This window comes from Solanum stenotomum, chromosome 9 (assembly GCF_019186545.1).
Source record: "Solanum stenotomum isolate F172 chromosome 9, ASM1918654v1, whole genome shotgun sequence".
NCBI classification, from domain to species: domain Eukaryota; kingdom Viridiplantae; phylum Streptophyta; class Magnoliopsida; order Solanales; family Solanaceae; genus Solanum; species Solanum stenotomum.
The window spans coordinates 40368502-40383115 of record NC_064290.1 but is presented as its reverse complement, the minus strand read 5'-3'; the positions used below and the strand labels follow the sequence as shown (position 1 = coordinate 40383115).

Genomic DNA, 14614 nt, shown 5'->3' with positions numbered 1-14614 from the left:
GATGCTTCGTGGTAAGGATGCATTCCGTAGCACGATCTATGATTGTTAGTGCATTCAATAAAGAGGAGCCTTTGTTGTGGTAATTTGTATTACGGTTAAGCCATAAGTGCCAAAGGGCGAACGGGTAAACGACCCCCCAATCAACACGGTCGCGAACAGTAGTGTATGGAAGGTCTCTAAGGTCTAGAAGCCAGTGATTTTGCCGAGGGATTTGACTGATGTTCAACAATGTCGAGCTAAAATTTCTGGGCGACGGGGCATTGGAGGAGCATATGCTTGATGGTTTCAGGGGGCAGGTGACAAATTGGGCAAAGAGATTCAGGCATAATCCCTAAACGATGAAGGTATTGGGTTGTTGGGAGACGCTCATGCGCACATAGCCAAAGGAAGAATTTGATCTTGTTTAGAGATCGTATTCTCCAGAGCCAGGCGTTGGGAAAAACGACTATGTCTGAGGCATCGATAGAATTATAGACTGATCTAGTAGAAAAATTCCATTAGAGTTGGCGGACCAGTAAGGGGTATCCAACAAGTGGTCTTCTATATAGAGGACGACAGAGGAGCCTGCTAGCTTGACTTCAAGGGGCGGCGAGAGGAATAGCTTATCCCAGTTCCAATGGTTGCCATCCCATAAGTTTACGAGCTTGAGGTCAGATTCACCATAGTTGAGGGGGCCATAAATGGTATTTCTTAGAGGGGGCATGTTTGGGATCCATCTAAATTTCCACAAGTCTATGTGGCTACCATCTCCTGGGTTCCACATTATGTTAGGAGAGCAGAATTTGCCCCCGAGAAGGATATTTCTCCAGATAAAGGAAGTATATTTGGGCAAAGAAGGGAGACCATATTTATTGAGAAGGATGCTGGCTCAGAGGGATTGGTGCTTGGTGAAAATCCTCCAAGTTAGACTGGCAAGAAGGGCCATATTTTTATCGCTGGCTTTGTGTAAACCTAAACCACCCTGATCCTTAGCTTTTGTAATTTGATCCCAGCCTAAGTAGTGAATTTTCCTTTTTTCTGTACTAGACCCCCAAATAAAATCACGTTTAATTTTGTCAATTTGGTGGCAAGTTTTTTGAGGGAGCTTAAAGTATTGCATAGAGTAGGCAAGTATGGCATCAAGGTGGCTCTAGCTAAGGTAGTATGACCGGCAATATTCAAAAATTTGGTCTTTTAATTAGAGAGTCGTTTTAGTATGTTATCAATAATGAATTGAAAATCCCGAGGTCTAGGGCAATTATTGAGGATGGGGAAACCTAGGTATTTACCAAAGTGGGGAGAGGCCCTGACTCCAAAGGTGGTATAGACAAGATTGTGAATGTCATCCGCACACCCTTTGGAGTAGAAGGCTCTAGAATTTAAAGAATTAATTCTTTGACCAGAAAGATTGCAAAAGAATTTCATACAGGCACTCATAGTATGAATGGATTTGGCGGTAGCTTTGGACATTAAAGTAAGGTCATCCGCGAAGAAAAGATGTGAGAGATAGGGCCCTTTGGGTGAGATACTGATGGGGTCCCGTTTGAGAATGTCGACTTGGTGGTGAATGTAGGTGGAAAGGAGTTCCGTACAGAGTATGAAAATGTAAGGAGACATCGGGTCACCTTGGTGGATGCCTCTAGAAGGGGAGAAGAAGCATGTTTGGGATCCATTGACCAAGACGAAGATAGTGCTAGATGAAATGCAGCTCATAATCAGCTTCGAGATGAGCAGAGGGAATTTGAAGAAATGAAGCGTAAGGCGAACGAAGGACCATTCTAAACGATCAAAAGCCTTCTCTAGATCTATTTTAAGGAGAAATTTTCCTTGACGGGATCTGGTTTTGTTTAGATGGTTAACGACTTCCTGATGATGGCGTTATGGCAAGCTCGGCGCCCATTGAAGAAGCTTGTTTGGTGAGGCCCAATGAGTCTATCAAGGTATGGCTTTATACGATTAGAAATAACTTTAGTGATATATTTTGAGGAAAAAGAGTTGATTTGGAAAACATTTAACCCAATCAAACATGAGAAAATTGGAAAACATTTTTTTTCCTTCATACCAAACACACCCTAAATGATTAAGATTAAAACCTCCAAACAAAGTAGGTCTTTAAAATAAATGTCATGTGTTTTTCGCACAAGCAAAAGAAGATTGCCTCTCTTAATGACTATTCTTTAAGCTTCTTCTTGAAACATTAGAGAAGAGAACCGATAAGCTGTCAAAAGTAATTCTTATATCTTCTTTCTCGAAAATTTGATGAGAATGAAAAGAACAAATGAAACTAAAGTTGGAGGTTTTAAGGAAGCTCTTGTCATTGATATGATAATAGTCTTTCATCTTTACTAGCTGCAACCTGCAGGTTAAAGATATTGGGAAAAAAAAATTAGACCAATAAGACAAACCATTGCAAGAGTTCACAAACAAATGCAAGATAATGGGTTTCCTTTTTGTTAAAAAGAGGGAACCCAAATTTTACAGCAACAACTTTTCTTCAAATAATATTGACGAAACATATACTATCAAAAATGAAACTAATCCATAAACATTTAACCTTTAGTTTTATTATGGAAAAAGAAAGTGATCACATCATAGTTTTTTTGTAAAAATAGATAACGTTTGAATTTGCAGGTAATCAAAGATTCGAGCAATTAAAAACAAAAAAAAATCAGGATTGAGCAAAAATTAATAACTAATGACACTTAATTTACTCCTTGTGTTTGTAGCTCTCATCATTATTGATAACACTTAATTTACCTTCGAAACAAGTAAGAGAATAAGTTGTCATTAGCAATAAACACCCAACAAAAGAGTTGAATCGAATCCCATAAAAAATAATTTATCGGCAATCAAAAAGACAAATGGGTTTGAACCTAAACACACAATATACAAGATTATCAAATTAAGAGCGATTTTGGTAACTAAACAAAGGATTTGGGCAAAGAACAAATCAAGGGATAATTGGGAACTGGAAAATTCAAAACCCAACTCTCATTCAACGATCCATTGTCATCTCAACACATGCAAATCAATCAAAGGTAGGCTAGGTCATCATCAATCAACAATAATCTCCTAGCGATCAGTGTTTTCTCACGAAATTTTCTTTCGATTGCAATCGTGTTCAACAACAAAGCAACCCAATACCTTAATCTAAACCCCTATTTCTAGCAAGTTCAACACTCAACAAAGTTAACCTAAATCTTCTCCTTCCGATCTCAAACTTAGGAATCAAAGTCGAAATATGATTATTAATCTAATTCTCCACTCTCAAATGATAGATTAAAGCATGAAGATTAGCTTAAACTCAATTCATAAAAGACCAATGAGTCTATCACACCTTAAATTCTTTAATACTGCTAGTACATTAATTTTTTGTCTACTACTCAACAATCCAAATAAAGTTTGAACTTTCCAAAGAGTCACTTCTTCAAACACCACCTGGTGTGTGTCGTATGTGTAAACAAGATGAATGTGAAAATCATATGCAGAAATGTTGTACAGACCCAGAGAGAGGCCACAAATTAAAGTTTGCTCAAAGGAAAGAGTCTTCGATCAAAATCACCTGTTACATTTGAATTGAAGATGATATGTCAGTATTTCAATAATCGTACAGTGTTGAGGTTCAATTAATTCAGACAAAGATAGCACTTATTTTGCCTTTCCGTCAAATATCAGACTAAAAAGCAACAAGCAGCAAAGAAAACCAAGTACCAACGCAAAGTAAGAAGTGAAAGTGACTGAGAGAAACAAAATTAAAAAATGGCACACATTAGCACACAAAAAATAGTGCATATAAAATTTAAAACGAAGATGAACCAATGAAAATCTATCTTCTTTGTCGCAGAAAGTACTCTGAACTTGGGCTACTAATCTATCTCTCTAGCAAAGGCGTGAAGATTAATCAGCTAAGAATATATATATAGTCTCGCAACATATCCAACAGAAAATATGAGGAACATAATCAATAACAGAGCAAGCGAAAGCAGATAAAATCAAATGCTATTATTTTATAAACTTGCTAAATTAACTAAAAATAAGAATCAGACAGATATTCACCAGAAAGGAAAGTCACACATAAATGTCATATTAACAAATGAGTTCATTATCAATTTTTTCGGATGAGTGCTCTCAGCGCATTTTAGCGAGGTCTGCTAACGTGCACTGTCAGGATGAAACGATATTCGATTTCTAGTAAAGAGACACGATCGGAGAAGGAATTGATTACGCCCGGAGGATGGTATTAGCTATAGATTGCAAGAAATCAAGTTTGGAAGCTTTATCCCAGATCGGAACCAATCAATTATTGAAAACAAAGGGGAGGATTTAGACTCTGCATCCTCTATACAGTTGGAACCATGTGGGGCTGCGTTAAATGGCACTCAAATGGCGGTCTGGAGGCTATAGTTTTCTGAATCGAGTACTTCAGCCAGGCCGACGCTGGGGGAGAAGACAGACTATGAGGACAACAGGAACGTGAAGCAAGTTAAGACGTTAAGCTACATACCACCTAGCTCTAAGGATGGAAAAATTTATGTAACCATCGAGCAGGATGACCTAAAGGAACAAGAAATTTACTGGAAATCAGCACTTACTCGGCATGTGACAGGTGACACTCCAGAAAACGATGGAAAACTTTATTATGAATGCTTGGAAATTTGTAAAGAAACCCCAGCTTCTGATGCATGAGGAGGGATACTATATTTTTCGATTTGAAACTGTTGAAGACTGAGAGAGTTATGCAGGTTGGTCCATATACATTCTTCAACAAACCCTTTGTGTTACAAAATTGGAGTATCGATTTTGAGTTTAACCCAGACTGTATCACCACTATTCCTCTCTGGATAATGCTACCAGGGCTTCCGGTAGGCTACTGGTCTAGATGTCTAGTGAGGCATTAAGCAAGGTCGCAAGTGCCATAGGGAAACCCCTCTACACTGACAGCTTCACAGTGTCAATGACGCGAATTTCATATGCTAGAGTACTAGTTGAAGCTGATGTATCACAACCACTTCTGCATTTTATTGACATAGTGACGCCAACAGGCTCAATTCAGCAAGAAATTGAGTATGATTGGAGACCAAAAATTTGCACAGTGTATGAAATTCGGGCACAAAGTTGAAGCGTGCTGGAATGCTGAAATGGATGTACATGAAGAACGTAAATCCCAAGAAGTTAAAAACAAGAGGAGGAAAAGGAGCAGGAAAGCTAAGCAACCCCGATATGACTGGAAGGCAAAGGGTGTAGTTCAGCAGGATAAACCACCTACTAACAGAGTAGTAGTGGATAAACGGAGGACGGATGCGCCAGCTAATATCACAAACTCAACTCAGTCAATTAAAGTTTTGCAAACAGAGGCACAAGTAAAGGTTGTAAATAGTTATGCAGCTCTCCAGGAAGAGGAAGTCACTCAGACTAAAGACCCTGGGGTACTCTTATCCCTAAATAATTATCTCTACCTGGAACATACGAGGGCTAAACCAGCCCTTGGAACATTACGAAAGGAAGCTCTTTCTGCAAAAGAATAAGATAGATGTATTGGGTGTTATTGAAACTAGAACAAAAATGCATTAGTCTGGGAATATACTAAGGAAGGTCGTGCCTGATTGGAACCATTGTCTCAATTACCCTATGGCATATAATGGTAGGGTATGGCTACTACGGAGGCCTCATATACAGGTACAAGTATTAGTAATCCATGAACAATATGTCATTGTAAAGTCTCAGAGGCAAATTGAAACTTCTCAGCTTATCTCACAGTTATTTATGCAAAGAATGAAAGTCAGAATAGAGAGGAGAGGTGGAGGGACCTAGTTCAAATTGGGGAGAGGCATCCAGAAGTCTTGGTTGCTATGTGGGGACTTTAACAATGTTCTAGCTACTGAAGACAGAACTGGCCCCCCTGTGTTACCAGGAGAGACACAAGCTTTTCAGGGATGCATCGACACATTGCAACTGACAGCTCTAAGACAATCAGGGAGACACTTTACATGCTGTGATAGGCAGCAAGATGGGAGTAGAGTACATTCCAAAAATAGGTTGGGCTTTTAGGAACTTTCAATGGACAGTGAACTATGGGCATGTGGAGGCTGAGTTTTTGAGTCCAGGAGTATCTGATCATTCGCCAATTGTTATTCAAGTGAGCACAAGACCTCCTTCTAAACCAAAATCCTTCGGATTATTCAAAACAGTCCTGGAGCACCCTGAGTTTGAAGGGATTCTGACAACTGTGTGGAATAAAAGATACACTGGTACTAGAATGAGACAATTATGGAGCAAACTTAAAGCATTAAAAATAGGACTGAAGGACCTCAATACCTATTTGGCTTCTTACAGCCAGAAGCTACAAACAACTAGACAGAGTTTGGAAATAGTACAAAGTCAAATGGCAACCCAACTTCTCAATAGTGAGTTAATAGAGCAAGAATCAGTCCTTTTGAATGATATCAGAAAATGGAGCTTAGCGGAGGAGAAGGTTCTCAAACAAAAATCTAGAATTAATTGGATTAACAGTGGAGATTCAAATACCAAGTTCTTCCATGCTCAAATGAAGATTAGAAGTAGTAAGAACAACATTACATTTGTTTATACATCTAATGGGATTAAATTGCAGGACCCTAAAGCTAGTGGGGGAAGAGTTTATTTCAAGCTTCACTAAAAATGATGGGAACAGCTGTGGTGGATTTGCCATGCCCGAATGTGGATGTTATAAGGAATGGCCCCTATTTATCATACCAACAAAGATGCTTGCTTAAAATTTCGATCACTGATCAGGAAATTGTGACAGCAATGGAAGGGGTGGCCCTAGATAAGACACCATGTATTGATGGATTCCCAGTGGAATTCTTTACTAAGCATTGCACCACTGTTAAAGAAGATTGTTATGTGTTGTCAGAGAACTTTTTACTACTGGGAAGCTGTTGAAAGAGATTAGCCTTACTGCCATTACTTTTGTGCCTAAACAAGCTACCCCTACCCAAGTACCAAACTACAGACCTATTAATTGCTGCTCTACTATATACCAGATCATCACAAAGATCTTGACCAACAGAATCAAACCTGTTATAGGTTCTATTGTCAGTCTTTCTCAGTCTGCATTTATAGATCATTGATAATATTTTATTCAGTCATGAGGTACTGAAGTGGTATTCTAGGAAGGGACTATCCCCTAGATGTGCAATGAAAGTGGATTCACGAAAAGCTTTGATTTCATTGAATGGGAGTTCCTAAGGAGATTGCTTGCTGAACTGGGCTTTCCCTTTAAGTTCATATCTTGGATAATGGAGTGTATATCTACAGTCTCGTATACACTAGTGATAAATGGGGGCCTATCTAAGCAATTCAGAGGGGGAAGAGGAATTAGACAAGGGGATCCTATGTCCCCTTACCTATTTGTATTGGCAATGGAATACCTTCAACGGGAACTGAGTATGTTGACATGAAGTCTATTCAATTGCTACAAGGAGCTTTTCAGAGATTCTCTGTAGTGTCAGGGCTTCAAGCTAATAAGGAGAAAACCTCCATCTTTATGACAGGTGTTAAACCTGAGCTGAAACAGACTATACTGGCTACTTTGGGATATGTGGAGGGGATATACCATTCAAGTACTTGGGTGTCCCTATATCATCCAAGAAACTGACTATTGCTCAATGTATGCCTTTGGTAGAGAAGATTACAGAAAGAATTAAATGTTGGTCTGCAAAGTTACTCTCGTATGCCGGAAGAATCCAAATGATAAAAACTGCAATATTTGGCATGCAAACTTACTGGGCCAGATCTTTGTGCTACCAAAGAGGATTGTGAAAATATTAACAACATATGTAGAACTTATTTGTGGACAGGATCCACTATTAGCTCTAGGAAGGCCCCAGTTTGATGGGATAATAAAATATGCCTTCCAAAAGCTGCGGGGGGACTTAACATTATGAATTTGAAATTGTGGAATAATGTTGCTATTCTAAAGTTATTATGGGATATTGATCAGAAAAAAGATTGCTTATGGATACGATGGGTGAACGCCTACTATATAAAAAATGAATCACTAGAAATTTGTCCTATTCCATTGAATGCTACATGGGTGGTAAGAAAAGTAATTAAATCCAGAAAGTCTCTAGAATCCTTAGTCCAGCCAGAGGACCTTGGAAGTAAGATGAATTCAGTGGTTGAGAATAGTCAATTTTCCATTAAGAAAATGTACAACAGCCTTATGCCTCTATTCTCAAAGGTCCCCTGGAAGAGTATAGCCCTGCAACACAATATTCATCCCAGACACAAGTTTCTGGTATGGCTAGCAGCTTGGCGAAGATTGGCAACTTTTGAAAGACTACAAAAGTCTGGAATTCAGGTTTCACCTGCTTGTGCATTTTGTGCTGCATCTATTGAAACATTTGATCATCTTTACTTTGAGTGTCCTATGACTAGGGCCTTATGGAGTAGACTGTTGTTGTGGTTGGGTTTAAGTAGGACCATAGGGAGTTGGCAGCAAGAATTGGAACGGGCAAATGCCTGAGCAAGGAAGAAGACTGGGAAGGTGCAATTGTCAGCTGTGTTTTTGATATGGGTGTATACATTATATGGCGGGAAAGAAACAACATGCAATTCCAAGCAAGATCCTATAATTGCGACAGAGTCAGCAAATAGATTGCCCTCCATATTCAAGTTCGCGGAAGAGACCTTCCAAAATGGAGGACTGCACTACAGTTGTTGGATCGACTACCTTGACATGGAGCTGGAAGAAGACATTATAATGAAGGAGTAGATAGTTATAGTATTGCTATTAGTTTTGCTTCTAGATTGCTACATTTTTGTTTAGTTTTGTTGGAGAAGTAAGTGGTCAGCTCTTACTTGGGTATGTAAGTAACAATTTTGGTATTAATAAAATTGTCAGTTTCTACCAAAAAAATAAAATAAGTAATGAGTTGTTTTGATACTGCCAAACCATAGTATGTGTATAAATATTTCCCCTAGTTTGTTACGCCAATTTCACATGACCACCTCCATCAGTGGGGATGTCCATAATACAATGAAAATCTAAAGGCGAAATGTTGTTCTACCCAACCAATTAGATTTCGCAAGTTAATTATCAACTATTATTTTGCCCTGCATCAACTCAAGATGATTAGTCCACCAAGACCAACACAGAACTAACATCATATTTTAGGAATTGAACAAACAAACAGAGAAGTGCAAATGAAATTTTAAATGAAGATGATCTCTTGTTGTCTTCATTACAGGAATTACTCGAAATTCCAAGTCTTAGCAATATCAACCAAAAAATTTCATAAGCTTTGAAACAATTTCCAATAAACTGCAATAACAATAATTATAAATTCATCAAAAATATATTTGCATTCAAGTTGATAAATGGTTCATAAAATTGTTACCAAACATAGTGCTAATTAAACAAGCTGATGGAAGCATTTCTTAAAACGGTTAAACTATCAACTAAAAAGAAATACATGATTTGGAAAATGCACATTGATGGTAAATAAGAAATGAAAATGCCTGGGACTGTTGTGAGTGAAAAGAAAAAAAAGAGATCAACCATGTTCTAAAGTACATATGGGATAAAATATTCCTTTCAAATTGTCATTTTTCTACTATATAGAGAACACTTGAAAATATGATTATTATTTTTTTAATTGTGTCCTCCTATATTATCCTGGGATGTTATGTTGGATGACCGAATAGCCAATAATTAGAGAATACAGAGAGGTTGTCAATGAAAAATGATTACATCTTTAAAATATTTATCTTTTTTTTTTTTTNAAAAGAGATCAACCATGTTCTAAAGTACATATGGGATAAAATATTCCTTTCAAATTGTCATTTTCCTACTATATAGAGAACACTTGAAAATATATTATTATTTTTTTAATTGTGTCCTCTTATATAATCCTGGGACGTTATGTTGGATGACCGAATAACCAATAATTAGAGAATACACAGAGGATGTCAATGAAAAATGATTACGTCTTTAAAATATTTATCTTATCAGTGATGAAAATGAGAGAATTTAACATGATTTCACTTATAAGTATGCAGTAACCCATTATACAATAGCACGGAAGATGCTGCGAGAATGAACTTGAAGTAGAAAAGTATTGGGGATTATATTAGTTTACCGTTGGGAAAAAATGTTTAAGACATCGCAGTAGAGATGAAAAAAAAGATCTTGTAATGAGTAGTTGATAATATTAATCAGGACACAGACGAGCAACTAATGCAGCAATGAGGATTGATAATACATCTAAAATAGCTGAAGACGACAATAATGAAAAAAGGTCAATTATTTCTATATCCGACATTGGAGTCTCAAGCTGTATTTAGCAATAAGTATATTGTTTATACAAAAGCAGGCGTTAAAGGTGAAACCGGATGTAAAAGACCAATTATTCTTGGGGGGGAGTCAATATGGGGACAACAATACTCTATTAAAGATGGCTATGTCAATGCCAACAGTAGATGTTTAGCCATAAAAATCTATATGGAATCAAGATACTATCCATTGTTGCTTGCTTTAGTTGGCTGCCATTCTAGAAATACATTTGATATATGACGCCCTAAATAGAAGAGGATTTCCGTACCACAACTGTTATGTATCAAAAAGATATATGGCACCTTCTACTCCAATGTTAAGTACTTAGAGACATAGTTGGGGCTTTGGAGTGTATTTGGTCATGAAGGAAACACATATGCTTTGATGGAGTTCTAACTCCTAATCACTCTTGAAACTTAGGTATTAAAATAACTTTTGGGCAGGTGCAATTAACACAATGTAAATAACTATTTTTTATTCAATTCAACCATCAAGGCTCTCACCTCCCATGGTGATGGAGCATGACATAGACCCCTATCTTATTTATTACTAAGTAAAATATTACAACGGGAGAAGGAACAAAAAAACTGCAGAGCCAACAAATAGAAAAAAACATATTCTTAAATCTATGAAGCAGATCACGCAAACCACAGGTAAATTTGCTCCAGAAATATGCTAAATGTACTAAGCATCCCAAAGCATAGGATTCACTATACAAATTTAAACCAAAAAAGAGATGTACGGATCAAGAGAAAACAAACTAACAGCCTTGGCAAGAATAGGTGGCAACTTATACAAATAGATCACTTAATTACAAAATGTTTCTTACTTTGTTGAATTAAGCATGAAAGTCAGATTTTGAATGTTTTCAACCTTTTTTTTACAGATCATGTTCTTGCATTTTTATTTTTATTTTGAGAAATTATTTGGTCTTGCACTTAAACTCGAGAAGAACCTGAACAGTCTGTACACTAAGGTACAAATCTTGGCTTTAAGCTCTTTCTTGAAAAGACATGCCTCACTCCGTTATAAACTTCATAAACTCCAATTGTTTACTACCATGATATTATAGGGAGAGATCCTATATTTATTATATTAAGAAAAAGCTCCCCATTATATTTACTTTTCAACTTATCACAGCCTACCAATTGATCCATAAAAGGTAGTGCTTTCATTTTGTGCTCAGCATGAGCAATTGAATTACAGAAAATAATGACATCTTGGAAAGAAAATCTTGAAATTATGTTGACATACCCGAGATCTTTTGTTCATATGGATCAGGCACCCGTTTCCATCATTACACACCTAAAAATTTTAAATGAACCAGAAAAAAAATTAACAACTATTGAAGATCGCAAAATAGCAAAATTTATTTTAAATAGTTCTTGCATAGAGGACAAATTAGTGTTAACCTTATTCTGTTACTTACATCAATTCAGCCACAACGGTAAAATCATGTTCATCCATGTCTACAGGGGAAGCACCTTCACCATGTTTTTGCCAAATGAATCTATAGATGCATTCTCTTTTGCTTCTTTTGTTACCTTGAATGAAAAGCTGTTTCTCCTCTCAAAGCTTTTCAGTTTTAGAAGTGTGACTATTATTAATAAACTTGGTATCAATAATTGAAAATTTATTTGTCAGTACATAGCAACGGACTAAATATGCAACTGTGGCAGCTTACAATATAGTCTAATAAAACATTCATATCGTGAGTATTCAATAAGCTCACAACTTTTTATAGTCTCTTCATGTTACCATAGTTGACGAGAGCTAATTATGTTAGTACATCAAAGGTTCAAACTGATGGGAACAACGATTTCTCCTCCATTTTGTGGTTAAACTATAAAATGACACAACAGTTAATTATCACCTTTATGACTTAAAATCTCACTCTGCATTGATTGCATTGATAACCAATTAAACACATATTCCTCAACAAGATACAGAGAAATCAATGAACTAATTCACTTGCTCAAAAGCTTAATTGAAATTAAAAAATACGCTGCACCCTTACCTAAAATGCTTCCAAGTTTCAATACCAAGAGATATAGAGTATNAATGTTTAATTAAAACACAATCTTTTTGAGACTATTTTCAAAAATTTATAAACTATACTAATTATATACAAAATTATATAAAACATATATATTACTTAAAAATTATAAAAATGATAAAATTAATTAAAAGAAACTTGAAAAATATTTTTAATTTTTTTATAAAACTAATTATTTCAAATCGTTCGAAATTGAAGAAGTTCGATGATTAATTTATATTGTGGAGGTCCAAAATTGGGTGTCAACACTATTATTAATAAACTTGGTATCAATAATTGAAAATGTATTTGTCAGTACATAGCAACTGACTAAATATGCAATTGTGGCAGCTTACAATATAGTCTAACAAAACATTCATATCGTGAGTATTCAATAAGCTCACAACTTTTTATAGTCTCTTCATGTTACCATAGTTGACGAGAGCTAATTATGTTAGTACATCAAAAGTTCAAACTGATGGGAACAACGCTTTCTCCTCCATTTTGTGGTTAAACTATAAAATGACACAACAGTTAACTATCACCTTTATGACTTAAAATCTCACTCTGCATTGATTGCATTGATAACCAATTTAACACATATTCCTCAACAAGTTATAGAAAAATCAATGAACTAATTCACTTGCTCAAAAGCTTAATTGAAATTAAAAAATACTCTGCACCCTTACCTAAAATGCTTCCAAGTTTCACTACCAAGAGATATAGAGTATATGCTTAAACAATAAACAAATATCTGAATACCCTTTCTTCCTGTAGAAAGTGTTCCAAACAGAAGAGTTGTTTTGCTTTTATTAATAGTTGATCAGGGTATAAAAGATGGACATAAAAACTGTAGAAGAAATCTCACCCAATAGAAAATACATGATACACATTTGTAGAAATGATCAGATCTTCTAATAGGGTGATGCAAGAATATGTTTTTCTCCATGAGAAAAAATATTACAAAGAAAAGCGCAAAGGAAGAGGACAAGATATTCTCAACAAGTAACATCGGAAGATAATAAAACAAATGTATCTCTAAACAAGAAGAGCATGCCAGTCAGTCACCCAGTCCCTTTGGAGGTCAGTTAGTGTGTCCTAAAAAGTAATCCAATTTACACAAATGCAATGACAAATAACGTTTTCTTTCCCAAACTAAAGCCGGTAGTGGCTCAAAGGTTGGATAAAATGAGGAGAATTTTTTTGTGGCAAGGCAACAAGGAGAAGAAAGGATATCACCTGGTCAAATGGAAGAAAATAATCACAACCAAAAGGCAAGGTGGATTAGGCATCAAGAACCTTAAAAACCAAAGCAAAGCTCTTAAGGTGAAATGGTTATGGAGACACCCACAAGAGGCTCAAGCCTTATGGTGTAATGTCATAAAAAACAAGTATGGGGAGCTGGATAATTGGGTAACTAAATAAGTCACTATCCATCAGGCTCTCCTGGCCATTCCTTAAAAGTCAATCTATTATCAAGGTAAACAATGACAACAAGACTCTTTTTTGGTTAGACAAATGGATGGGTTTTAATAGTTTACAAGGATGTCCACAGATACAACTTCAGTGGCAGTATGAAGGTAAAAACAAGAAGAGAAGAGAAGGATCTACACCTATCTGCCAAAATTCTATGCCAGATCAAGAGAGTCTATAAAATGCATAAACTCACAGAATTTGTAGCAAACATACCAGCTCTACTATTAGACATCATCTGAATCAGCCTCTTGATCAGTTTCCGGACCAGCCGGATCAGCCTCTGGACCAGCCTCCTCGTTCTCATTCCCGGACTCACTCTCATTCTCATTATCCTCCTCGTTCTCATTCCCGGACTCACTCTCAGTCTCATTATCCTCCTCGTTCTCATTCCCCTCATTATCCTCCTCGTTCTCGTTCTCGTTCTCATTCTCATTCCCACCCAGAGCCTCATTATCTCGTATGGCACGATTGGCAGTTTTGACCACTCGAGACAAATACTGTGAATGGGTTACCATTGTCTGATTAATGAAGTCTCGAAATGCTGAACAATATTTTGTGCAATGAGACTTAAATGATGTCTGAATGTCTGCTGGGAGAGCCATAAAAAAATATTGGAGATCCTTGTCTGACATGTTTTTCTTAGTTCGGTCCCGCTGCTTTATGTAAGTAACATAGGTTCGGAAGTGTTTTTGCAGCTTACGATTGGTAGGTATATTCAATCTGCTATTTTTGACATGCTTGTAAAACCTTTTTTTCAAGAGTGCATTTCTAAAGTGGATGGCTTTGTCGTATAGCCCAAACTCATTCCA

General features: G+C 36.5%; 1 protein-coding gene across 5 annotated transcripts; it reads right to left on the bottom strand.

Moving 5' to 3' along the window:
- Positions 1–2933: 2933 nt before the first annotated feature.
- Positions 2934–14225, bottom strand: LOC125877143 (uncharacterized). 5 transcript variants are annotated; one of them, XR_007447573.1, is made up of 4 exons: positions 14019–14225; positions 11724–11860; positions 11549–11599; positions 2934–3541 (listed from the first exon to the last, which is right to left on the bottom strand). XR_007447573.1 is itself a non-coding variant. In XM_049558473.1 (3 exons), exons 1-3 carry the CDS (start codon positions 14200–14202, stop codon positions 3538–3540), a joined length of 303 nt encoding a protein of 100 aa, XP_049414430.1. In that variant the 5' UTR covers positions 14203–14225; the 3' UTR covers positions 2934–3537. The 5 variants fall into 5 exon arrangements, 1 of the variants encoding a protein (XP_049414430.1); XR_007447575.1 differs by lacking the exon at positions 11549–11599; XR_007447576.1 differs by lacking the exon at positions 11724–11860.
- Positions 14226–14614: the final 389 nt, after the last annotated feature.

Coding starts and splice junctions, on each gene's coding strand:
- LOC125877143 (XM_049558473.1), bottom strand. CDS start 14,202: ATGAGGGGAATGAGAACGAGGAGGATAATGAGACTGAGAGTGAGTCCG. Junction 11,839..14,018: donor GATGTCTAATAGTAGAGCTG/GTATGTTTGCTA, acceptor TTTTCATTCAAG/GTAACAAAAGAAGCAAAAGA.